The following is a 22,262-nucleotide window of genomic DNA, read 5'->3' on the forward strand; positions in this document are numbered from 1 at the left end:
GGTAATGCGTAGTCAGGAAGAACGGTCATCCCTGAAGGCCAAATTGTTTATTTTCACGGTTGCTGTTCTGTAGCTTCCTGGTGTTTGGTGGACACCCCTTTTTGTGTAAAATTATGAAAAATAGTTTTATTAAGGATTTACATTCAATTTATTTTAGTTCTAATATATGGCAGAAAAATCTCCCCTCAAACTTAATTTTGACCTTTATTAAAAAAAATTGTAAAAAAATTTTTGTGACTTCATTTGGATGTGTGTGGCCTAGCTATTTTTATTTTCCATCATCTCCTCCTTCCCATTTCTATATTGGAGCCATTGACAATAGGAATAATATGGCAGAAATACAAACACTAAACTGGTGATTGGTGTGCTTTAAAATATCTGAAAATAATATTTCAGTAGTTTTACAGAAATATAATCTGTCTAGTTAGTCTTTAAATATCAAATGAACTGAATTCACTCACAAACAATCCTGAAGTGGTTTGAGATATATTTTTTTTCAAGTCTCCTCTTTTTGTCACTGCAGGATATTGGGTGCTTACAAGATTATTTAATTAGTTTAACCATGGATGAACAAATCAGCCATTACACAGAACAGGTAAGCTCTGCATATTGCTATTTTGTTGTTATCACTGCATAAGGGCACACTTGCCTACTCTTCCGCAATTCCAGGATACACACGAGTTTTAGACTGGTCTATCTTCCCAGATTCCAGTCACTTCTCCAGTGAATTGTCATCATGGTCCACCTCGTGCTGCTTTGAAAACGCGCAAATTAATAAATATACCCCAGTGTGAATCAAAAATAAATATAAAAACACACTGGAACAAATGTTTAACAGATCTGCAGTAACATAGAAAACTGTGCAGAGAGAGGAGAGGAATAAGAGATCGGCACACAGTTTAGAGATACCACACAGAAGAGACCGTAATCGACAAGCCGCTAACTTTTTTGAAAGGTTTTCACGAACAGATAATTTGTATGTGTGGGAGTAAAATGACTGAAATTCAGTAGAAATGAAGAGATAAGCGCAAGGTTTTCTTCTTGTTCTTTAATTATTGTCAACATTCCCTCTCCTTAAAGGAAAAAAAAATTGAGCCTTGTTGTGGTCCTTTAAATGCAGAAAATTTGCATGATCGATCAAAACACCATCATGACAAACACTTTTAAATCTTGTTTTTTCCTGGCAGTTTTTCTCTAGAGTGAAAACCGCTAGTGCAAGAAAAGCAGCCAGGAACCAGGCACAGACGAACCATCACTGAAATAAGGCCTTTTGTTCTGCCCTATAGAAACGATTAATGTTTTCTCCTGTAAATTACGATAATCATCTGATTGCCAGATGTTTCTGTAGATATGACAGTGCTGCATATTGAATAAACATTTCTCCTTCATCCACTGGGGGACACTTGATGCACTGGGGTATAGACTGTGGTCTGCACGCTACATGGGTACCTCTGGAAGGGACCAGCCACTACCGCCACAGGTATATGTCCTGGCTTCCTGAGTGCAGTGTCATTGGACACTGCAGCTCTGTCACGCACTGGAGGTTTGACAGTGGCGACTAAGTAGGATCTGTCCTTGTGTGGAAGGGGACAGATCGGCATAGAAGCCCGAGTGTGCTCCCATCCCATGATAGTTTGTCCGGGAATTGCCCATTTTCCCAGACAGAGAGAGTAACAGGGGCAGGGCTTAACAGCTGCTTGAGTGGCAGCTATTGTAGTTTAGCTGCCCCCATAGAGCACTTTGTCGGAGAATCTGCCTGACAGCCCAGGAGATGGAGACTGCTCCTCTCTCCTCCAGAGCACGCGTCTGTCTGCACACTGCCTGCTGGAATTCCCGCCAGTAGCAGATCCTGCTGAGACTGTTCTGGACACTGGATCTGCCGGAGTGCTGTGACTCTTCTGAAGGGACACTGAAAGTGGGCTGCCTCTCTTGTCTCTCCTTTTATATCCGGTTTACAATTACACTTACTAGGCACAATCAGTCTCTACCAGATTTTTTTATCTTTAAAACTATTTACTGTCAAATGGCTCTGCTGTGTGTGCTCCTCTGTAATTTTGTTTGTCATTGCTGCACTCATATTGTACTTGTGCTGCTCTTGTGTCTGCGCCAGGTTGCTTCAGTGTCAGTTACCTATTGCACCTCTTTGATTGTTTCCCTTCCTTTACAGCATTAGATCTTAGAACTGCAATTCTGCGGTGTTGCTCCCTGATTAGAGCAGGGCTGTAGAACAAGTATTTGCCTGTTGAAAGTTTCAGAGAGGCACGGCACTTGTGGGTGCATTCCTGTCTGTGTGCATGCCGACTTGGATGAAGATGCTTGTCTGGACAATTTCAGAACTGTTGCAGCAATTGACTGCTAGCAGGCAGTCAGGCACCTTTATCCCTGGCCCTTTGGGCTCTGCTGTGCCCCCTCAGATTGCAGGATCCTCATGAGGTCCCTCCTCTGAGTGAGTTCCTGAAGGTCCATCTGTTTTCGAGTCTTCCCAGTCTATTGAGCCTCCTTGGGATCAGGGTTTTGCCTGTTTGGTGCAAAGGTTGGTATATGTCTCTACCTCCCTAGAAAGTCTACATGACCCTTCCTCCAGGGTCCATGTCTTGACAGAGTGATAATCAAAAGGGGAGACTTCCCGGTATCCTTCAGTCTTGGGAGTGTTCATCTCAGAGTGATGATGATCATCTGGAGGATTTGCACCTGGATCTATCTTCGGTTGCAGATGATCCTGCTGATGTCCAGGGGGCCGTGATTCAATAGGAAACATAACAGCTTGTTACCATTCCATCTTCTCATCATTTGGAGGATCCGCAATCCACAGTGTGGGTGCATTCGGATGACAAGTTCCAGATTTCTAGGCTCTTATTCTTCCATTTCTTTTCTCTGATGGCTGCAGATAGATCTAATTGAGTCTTTTGGTGGATCCTTCTATTGCCAGGTTGTCAAAGAAGACTACTATTCTGGTGCCCGACTCGACCTCTCCCAGGGACCGTTCAGAGCGAATACGAATCTTCACTGAAATCAATTTGAGTAAATACAGCTGTTTAAAAATGGGGAGACCTGCTAGCAGGTCAACGCTCTGGTACACCTAGGACGGATCTGCTTCCGTTGGTTGAGCATATCAGCCTGGGTGATGCTGCTATTGACTCTGGTCTGTTCTAAAGTTTTGATTCCACTATTACTGCTCATAGTGCCCCTTGGTTGCAGGTGGATACAGAACTTAAATGGTCATTTGGCAGGCTCTACCTTTTTCAGGGGAGGTTCTGTTCAGGCCTGAGCTGGAAAAAAATTATTGCTCTGACTGCGGGGGATAGGAGTTCCTTTCTACTGTCTTCTTCTGCTCCAAAACCCAAAGCTTCTTCTGGGGATCCTTTCATTCTCTTCAACCTTTCTGTTAAGTTGCATTTTCAAGGTTCCAGGGATCAGTTGTCTTCTGCCAGGGGTGGTAAATCTAAAGGCAGTCAGTCTTTGCTGTCTTACCATCCTGATGTTAGGCCTTCAGAAAAGCTTTCCGCATGATGGGTTATCCTATAGTGGGATGGCGTCTTCAGTTTCAACAGATCTAGTTTAAGACCTGTTCTGATGCCTAGGTAAGGATTATCTTCTCAATGGGGTAGAAGATAGAATTTCTGGGCCTTCACATCGGAGGTACTTTTCCACAGATCTTCAGGCATCGGGCCAAATGTAATAGAGTAAGAGTTTAAAAAAATGTGAGCGTTTATAGCAGTAAACTCTCACATTGGTCAAGTTTTATCTTCAAAATGGGAAACCATCTGGATTAGCATTTAAATCGTTCGTTTTTTCAGTCTAAAAACATGCTGGTTTGCATGTTCGCGGACTCTTACATTGGGCAAGTTTAAAACTCTCTCACATTTTCTAAACTCTCACCTTATTACATTTTGGCTCATCGTGTCAAAAACGTGATCCTGGAACCCCATTACCTCCGGTGTGGTAGTCCCTTTTCCAGTGGGTCAGAAGTCAAAGGGTTTCTATTGAAATCTTTTTGTGGTACCAAAACCAGTCCTACTCGGAGCTGTTCATTCTAAATCTCTGAACATTCGCTTTTGGTTCCAAAAATTCAAATTGAGTCCCCGCATTTGGTGATCGTGGACATGGAACTGCAAATTTCTGGTATCAGAATACCTATAGCGACATCCTCCCCTCGTCTCGTCTGGTAGCACAAATCCAAACATCTCAGCACCAGTCGTCCATTCACAATTTGGGACTGGACTCTGGTAACCAGGGATGCCAGTCTCAGGGCCTGGGGAGCTATGGTTCTCCAGTTCCAGTTTCAAGGCGTTTGGTCCTATAATAAGGTATTGCTGCCCATAAAAGCCCTGGAACTCCGGACGATCTTCAACACCTTGTTGGCAGCTCAGCAGCATGTGCAAGGAGTGCCTGGTGAAGGTCTCGTTGGACAACGCCATGGCTGTGGCTTATATTAAGCATCGGGGGCGCACAAAGAGCACATGGCCATGAGAGGGAGAGCGCACATCATTCGGTTGTCTGTTGTGACATGTTTGGCACTAATTTGGGGGGTCGTTTTCCTACTTTCTTTTCCTCTATCCCTTTCTTGGGCTTGGTTAAACTTAATTGAGGTTTGGTGGGGCATGGAGTAGGTGGAGCCATGTTCAAATCATTCATTTTACCTCCACACACCACTGTGTATACCACAGTGTTTCCTGTGTCCCCCCAAAAAAATCGGAGAAAGGGATTTTACTGGTAAGTGTTATTAATGGCTAGACTCCCTATGTAATCCTGCACCAAATTATCTGCAAATCATATGCACTTGTTTTTGTATAATAGGTGTGTATATTGTTTTTATTACTTCATGCCATTGACCTTCCTCTAACCTTTGCAACAGATCAAGGAGTCTGTCTGTATGAGAGTACATTTTGATTTGTAGTTCAAGTCAAAAAGGCATCCTGTTCTAAATACAGTTACAGTCAGTGTGTACTGATGCACAATTGTTTTGTGTGTTGTATTTTTTCCTTCTTCAGGTTCCATAGGGTTCCACAGGGATGCCTTGGGGATAATGTGGTTGGAGTGATCCAGGCACCAAACTGTTAAAGCTTTCAGCTCCCTGGATGCCTCTGGTCCTCCTCCACATATACCCCGCCCCTGGCCACAGGCATTCAGTTGTTCATTTGGTGTGGCAGGATTTAGACGCACTGTTGATACAGGAGTTCTGCTCAGGCAGTCCTAAGCTTGTATTTTATGTTTTATTTTATTTTCTATGTTTTTGAGTTAGCAGTGCTGAGCATCTGAATTAAGACACATGCACTGCGACTCAGTCTACCTCCCCCGTGCCGCAACACCAATAACATCTCTGGTGATTTCGGTGGGTCACGGCAGAGCTAGCTATCAGCGATGCTGGGGCCCGGACTGCAACCGGATGCACGGAGCTCTGAGGTAAGGCAATTCCTCACTTAAGGGGAATCGTGCATGGCAGTCCTTGCTTCCGGCGCCAAAGACTCACCGGAAGCCGCTGCAGTGAGGGCCCGAAGCGTCCGTTGTCTCACTAGACCACCGGTGCCTTATATGATGCCGGGGTTCGGCAGCAGACGCTTCTGCTGCCAGGAGACCAGCATATCTGGCTGGTTGATGCAGCTTAGGGGAGGTAGGCTCTCCCCCGGCAGCTCCTCCCCTGACCCAGACGCAGTTCCTTTAAAGGTTTTTGCGTGTCTGGGTCACTCCTCCTACCCGCCTCGTGTATATGAGACGCTCACAGTCCACTATCAATGCGCTGTTGGTCTCAGGAGGTTTTGGGTCAGTCTCCCTGTATATCTCTCCAATGGGTCAGGTATATAGTGCTATATATCCTACCAAGCATCGTGTTTTGAGTAGTTGATTCAGAGCCCATTGCAACTAATTTGCATTTGCATTGTATGTGACTCTTTGTTTGCTCGGTGCTGTGTTGATACTGCCTTTTATTTCTGACTGTCTGTTATAACGATCACTGTTTTTCTCCTCATCCCTCTGTTGCAGGTGTATGGGTTTTATTTCTTTATACTTCACATTTACTTGTTGTTTGTGAAGGCTGTCACAGTACATTATTTTGCATTGTAACCTTTATAATTGATATGTCAAAAAGTAAAGGGAGGCCCCTGTGCTGGTTTCATATAGATCCTGTTTGGCGGGCTTGTCCTCTCAGGACTTTATAAAGGTTGGTTTGTGTGCTGTCTGTTACCTCACCAGTCCAGTATACCAGCCCTGTACAGAATCCATCTTGGATGTCGTCCTTGTTTCAGGTAATGAAGCAGTTTGTGGATCGTATGGCTACTCCCACACTGCCTCCTTGTATTGGGTACCCCCAGCATGCTATGTTTGCCCCTCCTATACATCCTTCCTGGATGGATGCTTATGCCCACTCAAATCAGTCAGTTGTTGCAAGCACTCCAGTAGTCACTAAGGCGCCTTCACGTAAGTTATCTTTTTATCGGTCTGTTCAGCATATGGATTCAGACGCATCATCGGAGGAATCAGATGATGCGCAGGGTTCTTATTTGGGGTCTAGCTTGGCAGAGAAGGACCATCCTTCTACAGTGGATGTTCCTTCTTTGGTGAGGGCGGTCAAATCAATCCTAGATATACAGGATGATGAACCAGCTCCTAGTAAGAAGGCTCCAGTGTTTAAACACCAGAAGGTGGTAAAAGCTGAGTTTCCTAACTCCGAGCAGCTCACAGAACTTATGGAAGAGGCATGGGGTAACCCAGAAAAACTGTTTTATATTACTGAAAGATTAGCATCATCGTATCCTTTCCTAGCTTCTGAATGTACTAAGTGGGAAATCCCTCCTACTGTGGATGCTCATATGACACACTTAGTCAGGAATGCTACGTTGCCTATTCTTCTTAAGGATCCTAGAGATAGGAAAATTGAAACATGTCTTAAGGCAATATATTTATCATCTGGAGCTGTTACTCGTCCAGCTATGGCTGGGGCTTGGGTAGCCAAAGTGGTTGAAGAATGGACGGGGGACATTGGAGAATTCTCTACCAGATGCTACCATAAAACAGCTCACATATATCTCCCACATCCGGGTAGCAGCTTCCTATTTGGAAGGAGCTGCAATAGATGTGGGACTATTAGCTTCTAAAGCATTAGCATCCTCTCTGGTGGCTCGTAGGGTCCTTTTGATTAAGCTGATACAGGGTCCAAGAAGGTCCAAGAAGGCTCTGGAATCCTTACCTTTTATGAAAATATACTTTTTGTGGCAGAGTTAGATAAGATAATAGCTACTCTGGCAGCTTCAAAATCTGCAGGTCTGCCATCTACGGCTACATTAAAGGCTAGGCAGTTTTTTTTCGGTCCTTTCGTCAACAGGGACGAGCAAAGATACAGTCTAGTTTTCGCAGGTCAACCAGGCGACAAACTAAAGTCTAAGCTTCTAAGCTGGACGATAAACCCTTCTGCCTGATGGCGAGGGCTACCTCCTGGGGGATCCCAGGGTGGGAGGCCGACTACTTCAATTTGCGGATTACTGGTATCAAACAACAGACGCCTGGGTCCGAGAAGTGGTCTCTTGGGTATGCATCCTCCCCAGAAGTTTTTATGTACACATCCCCCATCAGATGCGATCAAGGCCTTTGCGCTTCAGGAGGCCATTTACTCCCTGCTGCAGGCAAGGGTAATAATCCCAGTTCCTGTGTTGCAGCAAGGAAGGGGTTATTATTCCAATCTATTTTTGGTTCAGAAACCGAATGGGTCTCATTGTCCTATTCTAAATGTACGCCTTTCAGGGAAGATGGACAAATCAAGAAAGTCATCTGCCCATAAACATTCTGGAGCTTCAAGCAGTATACGAAGCACTCATCGTGGCACAGGACCTGCTCCAGGGCAGGCCGGTCCAGATCCAGTCCGACAACGCGACCACAGTAGCCTATCTTAATAATTAGGTACGCAAAGTCAGGCAACCATGTGGGAAGTCACAAACATTCTGATTTGGGCAGAACGTCATCTTTTGGCGATCTCTGCAATATTCATCCCGGGAGTCCTCAATTGGGAACTGGACTTCCTAAGTCATCAGGACATACACGACGGAGAGTGGTCTGTCCATCCGGGGATTTTTCAACTCCTGGTGAACACATGGGGCCTACCAGACATAGACCTCATGGCATCACATCGCAACCACAAGGTCCCCCAGGTACGGGTCCAGGACCAGAGATCCCTCAGCAGCCTTCGCAAATGCACCCGCAGTAAGATTGGACTTCAAGCTGGCGTATCTCTTTCATCCGATTTCCCTCTTCCCAAGGGTTCTCAGGAAATTCAAGCAGGGAGGCGGAACAGTAATACTACCAGCTCCTGCTTGGCTCAGACGTCATTGGGTCACCGACATACGGAATTAATCCATAGACAGTCCGTATCCTCTTCCTCTATGGCTGGACCTGTTAGCGCAGGGTCCCTGCCTGCATCCGGACTTACCTCGCCTGCCTTTGATGGCGTGGCTCTTGAGTCTTCCTTCTTAAAAGCCAAGGGTTTCTCCAGCTCTGATTCAAATGATTCTTAGGGAACAAAAGCCTTCCTCTGCCCACATCTATTACAGAGTTCGGCATTCTTTTGGTCAGTGGTGTTCCCACAGAAAATTTGACCCTAAGGTGTTTAGGGTTTCTCCATTACTAGCTTTTCTCCAGGCTGGAGTAGACCTTGGTCTCCGCCTGGCCACTTTGAGACTGCAGGTTCCTGCACTGTCAGTCTGGTTCCAGAGAAAGATTGCCTCTTTACCAGATGTTAGAATTTTTTTCAGGGGGTTCTCCGAGCTCATCCTCCTTATTTCCAATCGGTAGCACCGTGGGATTTGTCTTTGGTTCTCAAGGGGCTACAAGCTCCTCCATTTAAACCTCTGGACTCTGTAGACTTCAAATGGTTGACAGTGAAGATACTTTTTCTTCTACCTATTTTTCTGCACGCAGAGTCTCTGACTTGGCAGCGCTCTCTTGTCACTCACCATTTTTTATTTTTCACCAGGATAGAGCTGTTCTTCGTACAAGGGATGGTTACCTTCCTAAGGTAGTGTCCTGTTTTCATATGAATGAAGAAATTGTGGTTCCAGCTTTTCAGGCTTCAGATCTTTCTGTAGGTGAAGATTTCCTGGATGTAGTTCATGCTCTCCGTATCTATGTGGAGCGTACAAACTCTTTTGGAAAATCGGATAGTTTTTGTGTTATATGGTTTTCACAAACGAGGATGGCCAGCTAACAAACAGACTCTGGCTAGATGGTTTCATATGACTATCTCTCAGGTATATACACAGGCTTATTTCCCTGTTCCAAACACTGTGACAGCACACTCTACTTGGTCTGTAGGGCCATCATGGGCGTTTAGTCGTGGTGCCTCTGTTGAGCAATTATGCAAGGCAGCCACGTGGTCTTCTGTTCACACTCAGGTTCTACGCCTTTGATTCTTTTGCCTCTCAGGATGCTTCCTTTGGGCGATGAGTTCTCCTTTCTGCTCAGGAGCATCCCCACCCTTAGGGGATCTGCTTTAGGACATCCCCATGGTATCCCTATGGAACCTGAAGAAGAAAATAAGCGTTAAAGATGGGCCCAGCTCATAGCGCACCACTCAGGCCTCTGTGTCGCGCCATGGAATGTTACATGATGGCTGTACTTTGGCGTACCTGGTATTCTACAATGAAAGATACGCTACGGCATGTAATACACCGCTTATCCGCTGGGTGGCGAGTGCTACACTTATGTATTTTGTACTGAATACCATACTGTTAAATTGGATGGATATCACATTCACGCAGTGTATTTGCATATTGCATGTTCACACAACCTATCTTTTTAATATCACATAAGCTCTTGATGAATTATTCTCTAATGGTGGGATACTTTGTATATATGTACTAGTATAATATTTTGAAAGGAAGATGCCTTTTTTTATTATTAAAAACTGCAGCGGGTGGGTGGAGTGCACACGGATGAGCCTGCTATTGAAATTGTAGACATTGCCTGCTGTAATTCGCAGACGTCACATCACATACACGACAGGTGCGATTCTTGATACGGCTAGCGTGTGTGGGTTAGTGGTTTGGTGAGCAACTTGTAAAGTGCTTGTCCTGGAAAAGAACAATTTTTTTTTTTATTTTTTTTTTAATCTTCACTACAGGATTAAAAAATAAATCACTTGGTGTGTGAGTTATGTCATTTATACAGGTATCTGTGTTGACCAAAAAGACGCACTCCCAGCATTTCATAAAGACCGAGCAATTGAAGTTCAGTATTTATATCAAAGCCAACTGAACTCAATACATTGTCCACAACTTCATACCACCTGGCATTTCTATGCCACTTTATGCCACTGTACTGCTGATGCACTGTGTGCTCAAAAAAGCAGTGTACGGCGCTCCATACATTACCCATGTAGCGCCTTGCCAGTCGCGCTATGGCATTTAGAGTCTCATAGTACTGTGTATGCCCAGTGGAACCGGCCAGGAGTGACCCAGTGCTGTACACAACAGGTGCGGCTTTCGATGTGGCTGGTGTGTATGGGCTAGTGGTATGGGTGACACAATGCAAGCATTGGCGTCATGGTTTTGAGACCTGGTAAGGGACTTTTTTTTTTTTACTTCACTACAGGACGTGGTGGTGTGTGAGTTCTGTCATTTGACCAAAACGACACACTCCTAGCATTGCACAATTGCAGCACTGTCGGCACGTTGGCGACTGGAATCTCCGGCGCATGCCCAGTGGAGCCGCAATAACTGTCTGTGGTGGGAATTGAACGCTGGTCCACTGCAATTTAAAACCTCTGCTCTTCCACTAGACCAAGAAGGATTACACATCCAGCTACTGAATCCTAGTGCACTCCATCCATCCACTGCCGTTAATCTTTTAAGCTTACTGTAGAGTAGGTGGAGGGCGCAGTGAGGGAAGGGCTGGTGGGGGAGCACGGGATGGTGCTGAGTACCAAGATACCTACAGAGTATGGGGGGAAGGTAAACACAGTGACGTACGCTGTAATCAGGAATTTTATTTCTGTGGTGGGGGAAGTGCATAGCCAGCCCTGCAGTTACAAGTTACGTAGCCTACACATGTGAGAAGCGCTTGGGTTGGGATAAGGTAAAGCAATTTATCTACAGTACTGTTTTTTTTTTAAAAAACAAAAAACTATTTGCATCCCTTTTACTGTGTACATTACTATACTACAGTATATGAATCAGCATTTTAGACTTGTGATGCACTAATGTGAACTAATTTGCTGCTAATGTAAATATTGTTTATATTGTCATATTACCACAGTTGTTTTTTTTTTTTTTTAAATCTTCATTTCAGGATTAAAAAGAAATCACTAGGTGGTGTGTGAGTTTTTATACAAGTATCTGTGTTGACCAAAACGATGCACTCCCAGCATTGCATAAAAACTGAGCAATTGAAGTTCTGTATTGTTATCAAAGCCTAATTAACTCAATACATTGTCCACAACTTCATACCACCTGGCATTTCTATGTGACTTTATGCAACTGTACTGCTGATGTACTGTGTGCTCAAGAAAGTGGTGTGCGGCGCTCCAGTACACGATGTAGCACCCTGCTAGTCACGCTATGTTGTGGCGTATTGAGTCTTAGTACTGCACATGCCCAGTGGAGCTGATGGGGAGTGAAACAGGACACAAGGGCAGACCTTGAGCTGACTGCTTAAATGGCTAACAAAGCATCCTTTATTTTGGTAATGAAAGGCTCTTGCTTGCTTTGGGGGAAGGGACCTGATGCACTGTGTGTGACTCCTGACCGGCTCAACTGGGCATGTGCAGTACTATCAGACTCCATACGCCACAACATAGCGCGACTAGCAGGGCGCTGCTTGGTGTATGGAGCGGATGCACTGTGTCACACCCGATCGGCTCCACTGGGCATGCGCAGTATTATGAGACTCTAAACGCCATAGCGCGACTAGCAGGGCGCTACGTGGGTACTGTATGGAGCGCCGTACACCACTTTCTTGAGCGCACAGTGCATCAGCAGTACAGTGGCATAAAGTAACATAGAAATGCCAGGTGGTATGAAGTCATGGACAATGTATTGAGCTCAGTTGGCTTTGATATAAATACTGAACTTCAGTTGCTCTGTCTATATGCAATGCTGTGAGTGCGTCTTTTTGGTCAACACCGATACCTGTATAAATGACAGAACTTGTGTTGTGGACAATGTATTGAGTTCGGCGGCATTGAACAGAAGCCAATGGTGGTTGGGGAGCATTAGTGAATATTTATCCTGCCCCATTAGAAGCTGTGCATGCGTGTGAAATATTTATATAAAAAAGTACAGGACTCACACACTTAATGATTTAAAACTTTATTAGACATTCTTCTACAGGCCTGATTCCATGAGGAAAACGCTGTACTATAGTGTACCGAATCACTGCTTCTGTCAATCAATCATCGAGCGGTGATACAGAAAATGCATTGGAAATCAGACACATGAGCCGTGTAGTTTAGGAAAAGTGACACCTGGTGGACAAAAAATTGTATTATATGTTATGACTTTTTTCCATTGCTACGCTGTTTTGTTTTACGAAACATTGTGTGGCGCGACTCAAGGCATAGTGTGTGGCGCGAGATGCATGGCGCCCTACTCCTGCCTTCGGCTTGTTTACAAAACTGAATGCATATGGCCAGAGGAGGGGTATATGTGGAGGAGGACCAGAGGCATCCTGGGAGCTGAAAGCATTAACTGTTTGGTGCCTGGATCACTCTAACCACATTATCCTCATGGTATCCCTGTGGACACTATGGACCTCGAAGAACGAGTTATCAGTGGTAAGGCTACCATAACTTTTTATCCCCAAAGCGGAACACATTTTTTAACTGTATTTATGTTCTTTGCCATTTACAGGCGCTGAGAAACATTGCTGCTACAAGTTTTGCCATCAACTATCCAAACAAATCGACAAGTGCGTGGAATGCTTGATTGTAAGGTGGATACTTGCCATTTAGCCTGGATTCTAATTACAGCTGAGTGTGCATGCTGTGTGGGTTTTTCCATCAATGTTTTTGAGGCCCTCCAGGAGCAGATTTCGTAAGAATAATGGATTGAAGACCTTGCACCTGCCTCTTATCACACATGGACTTAAAACAGCATTTACAGTAAGGAAAGTGACAATTATTAGACCTTGGGAAACCTGTTTACTTTAATTACTTAATACAAAGCTTTGAATGCTGAAGAATTGTATTTTCACCCAGCCGTCTGTAATAGGCTGGTAATCCAAACTTGACATGAAGACTCTACAAAAAAGAAATTGTTTTGGGGATACACACCAGAGCATTTTAAGAAAATACAAAGGGAAATGGTGACATTACTCAAAGCAACCAATCGGTACCTGCTCATTTCCTAATCCGTGCTGGAAAAATTACAAACATCTGGTTGCTGTGGGCAACAAAACCTTTTGTTCTAGTTTTCCTTGATGTTCCCAAATGTCTACAGTATATGTTAGTACACTTTGGACAGACATTTCAGACCACAATCGTTTCATTATTATTGTAGCCATTAGATGTCATGACCTGATTTGTTATGTAGTGTGTGTATGTTTAAATCAGTGGACAGATTTAAACCTGAGAATTACAAAAAATGTTCCTGCTAAAAAGGGAGACTGTGCGTTTCTTTTTTTGCATTTTTTACAGAAACGTAACTTTGTAGGAAAAGCATGCCGACACCAGTAATGCTCCCAAAAGTTGATTTTACATTGAATGTTAATAAAGGAAATATTGTCCTTTTAACTTTGAAATAATATTTTGCTGTAAAATGAGTACAGCATATTGCAGTGAATGACAACAAACCCCAATGACTGTACACGTAGAGGACAACTTACTATCATGGCAATGGGGACACACGAGTTTTGTTTTATCGGTCTCCGATATTTGTTGTAGAGGAAAACTTGTTTTATAGTACTATGCATGTAACACTGCAAGGTACAGGACAGGCTAGGCTCACACACATTACACAATTTATGCTCATGTCCTTTTTATTCTGTATAGAATAGCGACACTGTGTATGTGTGTGTCACTTTTAAGATATATACTTGAATTGCTTATTGCATGGAAAGTGTTTATGAGGAAACCAATTTCCAGTAAACATATAGCTTCAAGCGGCCCAATTACACCCCCTGAAATTTGGCTTCCATAAGAAATTAATGTTTCCTTTTATTGTTCTCAAAGAAAAGTTTTGTAATCATGTCATTACCGAGCAAGCTGCATTAAATTTACTATACAGGAAAAAAGCAGCTCGTAAGCCAGATCATTGATCACTGGGCTGAACATGGAGTTGTCAGTTCACTAATAACAAATAATACACATTATGGCATATGGGCTCCATGCATCCGTGTTCTCTTACTCCACGTGCAATCATTATCCAGTCACAGAATTCCTAGTTCAAGTTGCTTTTTGTGCGACATGATTGTGCATATGGTCTAATGTTTAGGAGTATAGATAATTATTTAATATTTTAAACAAAACAGGTTGTTTGGAATTTAATTTTTGTGGGGGTTTTTCCATTAAGTTTAAGCCACTAAAGCTGGTTAAATAAAATGTTGAGAGTTACTTTCTATATAACCCATTTTTTTTTATGGCACTAAAAGTCATACTCAGGTCTAATATTATAGGTAATTTATTTTGCCTTCTCGAATGCTTTCATATCTTTTATGAACATCAATATCAATTACCGTAACTAATTTCCTATAGAATTGTTTGTATGTTGGTACATCCCACTTATGTTGTTTCTTTTGTTTGGTCATCCTTTGTAGCATATATGAAGTTTCCTTTGCTATACACCTCCTTGCCTTTACATGGCTGGGGGGCAGCCATTTTGTTTTGTTTTAGTGTGACCCACAAGATAGCCTCTGAGTGTAGGATACGGGTACATATTCATTTTAGTGTGTAGTAATTCTATATATTTTTTTTTTTTTTTTTTCCCTTTGATTTCATCCACGTTTGTACATGTTTAAATGATATATGTTTTAGTTATTTGTTATAACAGGCTGTTGTGCATGTTGAGAACAATAAACCGGCTCTGCAATGGGTATTGCTGTGGTGTAGCCATTATATGGGGTCTTGCGTGTCTTCTAGGACAGGCAGAGTTTGCACTCGTATTGCACTGGACTGGTAGTAACGTATGCTTTGTCCTACACTGACATTCACCATTACATAGAGCACATGATACAACATGAGATGACTGTTCAATGATGTGTAAGAAACATCAATTACTCTGATATGGATATAACTATTTAATAATACACTGCTGGCTTAATGGTATGCTAACAAAATGTGCCTAATATGTACAATGTAATATGTAAACACCCACATACACTGTACTTATCATTGATTTCTAATATATGCTTTACATTAAAAAGTTGTTTTTTTGTTAAGGGGTTAAAACTTTTCCTATTTGGTTGTAAAGATGAAAATATAGTATATTATAAATTTCACATGTAAAAAAGTTATACATATGATCTCCGTATGTGCAAATTAAGAAAATATATTGTAAAAAAAAAATCACTAATAAAATAAAGTGAATGCAACAGTTTTTGTTTTATATTTGTGTATATACAGAACGGATATAAGCCGTTTAAGGTCTACCGTACTTGACTTGTTGGGTATGCATTGCAGGCGGTCAGGATGCCGCTGGTCAGAATACCGACAGCGGCATCCCAAAACCCATAGGTAAGTATTCTAGCACTAACCCTAACCCGTACCCTAACGCTCCCTCTCCGGTGCCTTACCTAGCCGCCCCCCCCACTGTAGTACCTAAGCACAACCTCCCCCTCCCTGCACCCTAAACCTACCTCCCCCTAGTGCCTAACCCTAACTCTTCCCTAACTGCCAATACTTACCTTTGGGATGCCAGCAGTCTGGATACTGGTGCCGGGATCCTGACGCTATAACGATTTTGGCTCCGGTATTTAGACCGTCTGCATCCCGCACGCTGGGATGCCGACTACATCCTGTACATGACATCTTAACAACAAGTGGAGCATTGTTAAGCGAAAGTGAACTGTATATAAAAATAAAAAATAAAAGCTTTTTTATGAAATCTTGTAATTATAGATAGATACATTATTTGGGTGTGCGGGTATTTGTGCACAATATGGGAAACATGGAGGCTGCATAGATATGAAGATAGTCTGATTAGTAGTGCGCCTACTACATCACAAGCATTTACGTGGCATGCACAGTAGCATATATAGGGTCTGGTTCTGAGTGGCACGTAATGCTGATGCTGGACGCAGTGGAGCAGTTTTTGTACTCTTCTGTGCATGCGCCTAGATTGCGTGCGTATAGGATCGGTGTTGATATTGAGGCGCACAATGTGGAATGTGTTGGAAAGTAGTGTGCGGTGATAGGGAGGTGGCTTGGCGCACCCACTGAGATAGTATGTGTTAGTTGGGAATATCGCGGGCATGATACCGAAAGCCGCTAAACCTTGCAGTTGCAAGATACCTAGATACAAAATAGCATTGATTACAAAATATGAAAAGTTTTAATAATGTCATAACTTATCGGAAGGCACATCACGGTAAACATATTAACCTGGTGGTGGTCAGTATGTGCGGATTTGATGAATAGCTGGTAATAGGTTATGAAACCCCACCCAAGCATAGCAATTTACAGAGCTATATGGGTTTTGTGTTTGTCTTCTGGGTGGTTGGGATTCTATTTTCATTCCATTTCTCCAAATCTTGTGTATTCTCTGTAGAAGCCAGGAGGGCAGGATAAACACGGCCTGATCTACTTACAAACACAGATGCTAGATGACCCTTTCTGTTGCTACCAAATCAACAGTGCCTATTACACTGTTTTAATGTTTATCTACAGTTTACATGCTTTGGATTAGCCATATTTAAATATGTTGTCAGACATTCATTTCCGTTTGCTAATACTGGCTGTCTTATGTAAGGTGTGTTTCACTAGGATCTGAGCACATTATTTGTATTTAATCTTCATCTCCTCCTTGTCTGAATCCTTGTTTTTAGGGAGTTGAACAGTCTGTAGCCAATCACATCAGCAGGGTGTGAAAATCAGTGACCAGTCCACCTGTGTGTCTTAGTGAGTACATGGACGTATATTACAGGGACAGTGTTATGATGTAAGAGACAATGAAAGGAGCAGGGTTCCTCAGCATCATAGTAATTTGAGGGCCTTACCAAACTGGTGGAGGAAAACTGTGATGTGAAACATAACTTCAATTGTCAGTAAGTTTTACATCTTCGATATTTGCCGTATTTATGAACACCACAACAATATAGACTGAATCTGTCAGCCTACTTTCAAGGTCACATGATAATGAAGTCACTGTTCTAGCTACAAGACTAGCAGTAGCTTTCTATAATGGAAATACTTGTTAATGTAATTATGACAAAAAAAGTTTAATGCCATTGAGTATGTTAATCCATTTAGCAAGCAAATAAACTTGCAGTATCCTTAATGTGTGGCCCATTGTTCAATATTTTGCAGTAGTTTTTCAAAATTTCCAGGTAACCCTGGTCAATGCAAGTGTCTCAACATTGTATTTGTTTGAAATATATACTAGTGTGGCTGGATAAAAAGAGGACTATGCTCACAGCCAGGGGCATGTCCAGAACAGAATACTATGCCAGTTGCTAGTAGGTTATACTGTAAGAAGAGACCTGGTGGTTATAATGTAAGGAGAGTGGGGAGAGAGAAGAAGAATATGGATGTGAGATGTGCAAAGTGATTGGAGGGAATACAAACCGTTGCAGTGCCAGCCACACAGCAACCCAGCAAATCACACTTGGTTGCTTATGCTCTGTTGCTTATCTGGGTATTATGGTCGCTAATGTAACAATATATATTATCCATGTCCTGGTCCTGTATTGTATTGCTCTGTAAGTCGCTTGTCAACAATTTGTTTATGTACTTTGTAAGGTGCTGCGGAACACTTGTGGCGCCATATAAATAAATTCTAATAATAATAACCCATCTGCATCACTTTGGTTCGCCCCCATCTGTACTGCTTAATCTTCCTTGCTGCATGCCTTTCTGTCTGCGCCACCCACAACGCCCTGTCTTCTCCCACCATCCACCATAATCTTATCTTATCTGCACAGCTCTATATTCTGTTCAGACCTCAGTTGCATAGACTGCATGTGTCTGTTCCAATGAGCACACAATTCTGTGAATTAGCAGCTCCACCATTTTGTGAGTGACAGCAATCTCACTCGGTGAGAGTGCTGAATCTGCAGTTAACCACAGGGTGTGATGGCATACCATATCTGTATTACGCAAGGAACACGTCCATTAAGGCGTCAGCCTTAATGATCGTAATTTCATTGCTTTTTGGAGTTTGAGTGGCAAAATTCAATAGGTTTTTTGACTTTTCAGGTCATGTCTAAGCAGCCTTAATAGGACATGTGAAACCGTAAGGTTTTTTGTCTATGGAATTTCATAGCTGTTTAAAAATGTATAAACTATCATGGATTGGAGGTGCAAACCGGGCCACCTGCAGGGGAGAAGGGCAACAAAATTGTACACTAGAACAGGTGGAAGAGGGGGCCAGCACACAGGATTTGATTTGGGAAGTGCAGAGTGCGAGATGGCTGCAGGGACAGGCTGTAGGCCTGCAGGGTAGCGGCAGCGGTGGTACAGAGCAGTGGCAGTAGTGCAGTGCAAAGGGGGCATCAGCGGGCGACAGAAAGCTCGCCGGCACAGCGCATGCACCTGAGAAAATAAAATCAATTAGTCACAGATGCACGTACGCAGCAGTGAGATCTATCTACGCATCTATGTTAAAAATTTAATGTGTAAAATAAAAAAAAAGGGCCCCTCCTCCCCCAAAGCACAACCAGCAGCGGGCTTTTAACAGCCAGTCCTGGTTGTGTTTAAATACAGGGGAAAAATGACGCAGGGGTCCCCTGTACTTAAGCACAACCAGCACTGGGCTGTTCAGAACCATCCCTGGTTGCCAAAATACGGGGGACAAATAACATAGGGGTCCCCTGTATTTAGCACTGGGCTTTGAGCCGGCCCTGGTTCTGAAAATACAGGGGGAAAAAATGCATAGTGTCCCCCTGTATTTACCAGAACCAGCACTGGACCCTTTCAAGCGGGGGGTTGATGCCACAGCCAGGGGAGCCCTTTCACCAGGCCCCACAGCCGAAACATTTCCCCTGACAGCTAGTCAGCCCAGTGGTCCTAATTGAGAATGTCAGAAAAAAAGTGACAGTTGGAACTTTAGATTACTCCTTAATCCTAATTTTTTTATGTTTATGCCCTGAAATTTGGCATGCTGTCCTGCTCCTGAGGAAGTCCCAAAAAATCAAAGATGGACGAAACGCATTGAGCTGTACTTGGACCTTCTGTGGTCACCCCCAAAACTACTGGACAGATAAGCTGACTTTTTATTTGCATATGGTACGAGTCTGTTGTATTTTTAATTAAAATGTATGTCTGTTTAAACATTCTACGCGATTAGAGGTTTTGTTTTCTGTGTTCCCATATTCCATATGAAAATTCTCTGGATTGAACGTAATCAGAGGCGGACGTCTTTTGTCTGCACTTAACCTCCTATATTTGGTACGAGGCATTTATATCTAAGGTGCTGGAGCATTATATTCTTGAACACGATTGGAGTGCTGTTCACAAATAGATTGGTTACACGTTTTCTGTGTGTGAGCACTTATACTTAATTATCAGTATTACACTATTTGTTTCTTTGGTTTTCTTGGGATATACTTTGAGCAGATATCGTATGAAGATACTGAAGAAGTTTGCAACAGGGACAACACGGATCCCCTTGGGACATTTTGAATAGACGTTTTCTTCACTAAATAACAGTATCATATATACTTTTTTGCACACTGAAGGCGCTTTTCTTCACCACTAAATTCAGCGCATATATATATATATATATATATATGTCATAGAGGGATCTTTTCAGAACGAAATACCGCTGCCAAGAGGTGTATGGTGCAGTTCTTGGACACCAGCTTCCCTGCCTCAACAATGTCACACGTTTGTGTATATGAATGGGTGGGAAGTAGGGCTTCACAAGATTTTGCAAAGGGTTTTATTTAGTGGGATGCAGTCATTATTTTGACATCTGTAATGGCGACAATCATAATATCGACACTAGGGTTAGGCTGCGAGAGGAGAGGATTAGCGATAGTCTCTGCCGAAACTGCCGCAGGATTAGCTGGAAGTCACCGTCGGCTGACCACCAGACCTGCCAAATAGGTAAGTCATTGTTGGACCTCCAGGGACATTTTGTCAACATTCTAATCATGTCAAAATTTCATCAGTGGGCGCTATGGTGCGACAATGTGCGGGCACTACAGGTGGCATAATGTGTGAGCACTGCAGTGCGGTATAATGTTGGGGGTACTACAGTGTTGTATAATGTGTGGGCACTGCAGGTGCATGTGTGGGCACTACAGTGGTATAAAGTAAATGCAATACACTGTGGCATAATGTGGGGTCACTACAGTGTGGCATAATGTTAGTACATTTGTAGAGGTCTCATTTACCCAGAACTGACCCACATTGCAAGGGTTACTGGGTGGCTCACCACTACCTCCCTGACCCCTCCATACTCACCACTACCTATCTGCACTACTCCCCTGACCCCTCCTTACCAAACACTATCTCTCTGCAGTTACCTCCCTGACCCCTTCATACTCACCAGTACCCATCTGCACTATTCCCTTGACCCCTCCTTACCTTACAATTGTATATAATATTTATAGATTATTTTTAACTGCAACCAATGTTGTAGCGACTATTGCAGGTGTCATGTGCACAACAACTGAGTCATGGTATATGTACAGTATGTGCCCAGGAGAAGCCAATGCCATGCTAAGCAGGTAGGTGATTGGGAGGCTGGAGAGTGTGTTACATGTGTATGTATTTTTCTCATGCCAGTGATAGTCGTGGGAGTGGAAGTGCACACACCTCCTCGTTGGCTCTCATTGCTGGGTCCTCCAGTGCTTGTCAAAGTGAGTGGGGGCACGTTCAGCTCCCTCCAGCTGTTCCTAGCAGCCAGTGAGAGCGATGAGGGGGGCAAATGTAGAACATGACACAGCTAAAGAACACAGTTAAAAAGTCTACAAAGCGACAAGTGCTTCTCTTTATGCTTAATGGCTGGGAAGTTGTGTCTGCCATATCTGGCTCCTTTAATAAGACACGCATTTGCCATTTTAAACAGGATGTTTATAAACATCCGACTGAGTTGAAAATGTGAAAGCTGAAGGCCGAGGTTCATTTTCTGTGGTGTGTATTTATAGCACATAAATGAACAATGTAAAATCTATCTGCTAGAAATGGCTTACCATGTTATCAGCAAAAGCAACATCAAATCAGTTTTGCATCCATGAGCAGAGCACGTCATGCTTACATGAATGATCCCTGCAATTGAAGCTTGAATATCTTGAGACCTTAAACGTAATCTCTGCCAAATTTGGGTATAAGTAAACCTGAGCTGCTGAGTTTTGCATGACCACAATTTAAATTCTAGGTAATTGCAGCCCCCTCGCGCCCCTCCTTGCTGATGATCATGGAAGAAGTTAGATCTTGGTGTCTTCGCTATTTATGGTGACTGTTTTTACAAGCTAGGAGACATTCCCACAGAATCTGTAGTTGGTTGTTAACTTAACAATAGAGTCCTTTAAAAAAAAAAAAAAAAAAATCATATACAGTGAACATTCTTCCTTTAATTAAAGCACCGTTTCTAGGAGACTGAAATTTAGTACAGCTTGTTTAATATTGCCTATACAAGGAATTAATAGGAGCATATTCTTTCATAAATGTGCTCTTAACTTATTCTCAAGTGGATAGGATGTGGCACACTGTCAGCAATCGAGATGAAAGGCGTAACATTTATAAAGAATACCAAAAAAGACAAAAATCATTGTTATATTAGGATGCACTCAAACTAAGTAACTTTAAATATCAGGATTACTAAAAAGTAGGAAACTTTTTTACACATTCCCAAACTTACTATTTAGACAAATTAATATACATATTCTAGTACCGAATTATAAGAAAAGTACTAATAATATAAGATTTAAAAAAAAAAAAAAAAAAAGTATGACCAAACTAATAATGGTAAAATAGAGGTATTACTAATATGAGATGTTATATTAAACATTTTTAAAAAAGTGTTTTCTTGTAAACTAGATACGAAGCGGTCATGTTAAAAATTAACAATTGAAGCTTTGATAACGTGGTTTAGCGTACAGGAATGGTGACGTTTGTTTTCTGACCTTAGCTGGTACATGATAGTATTAGTTACAGACCATTCGTGCTCAATTCTCCTTTTATT

At 42.7% G+C, this 22,262-nt stretch overlaps 1 protein-coding gene across 2 annotated transcripts in view; it reads left to right on the forward strand.

Annotated features, from left to right (window-relative positions):
- The window catches only part of ZZEF1 (zinc finger ZZ-type and EF-hand domain containing 1), a 239,492-nt gene extending 224,034 nt beyond the window's left edge, over positions 1-15,458 (forward strand). For both annotated transcript variants that reach the window (XM_088447033.1, XM_088447034.1), the window contains exons 54-55: positions 524-595; positions 12,831-15,458. In XM_088447033.1, coding sequence (XP_088303159.1) covers positions 524-595; positions 12,831-12,905 — 147 coding nt within the window. In that variant the 3' untranslated portion in view covers positions 12,906-15,458. The remainder of the gene's footprint in view (positions 1-523; positions 596-12,830) is intronic.
- Positions 15,459-22,262: the final 6,804 nt, after the last annotated feature.

This window comes from Taudactylus pleione, unplaced genomic scaffold, assembly GCF_031769625.1.
Source record: "Taudactylus pleione unplaced genomic scaffold, aTauple2 ptg000411l, whole genome shotgun sequence".
Lineage (NCBI taxonomy): Eukaryota > Metazoa > Chordata > Amphibia > Anura > Myobatrachidae > Taudactylus > Taudactylus pleione.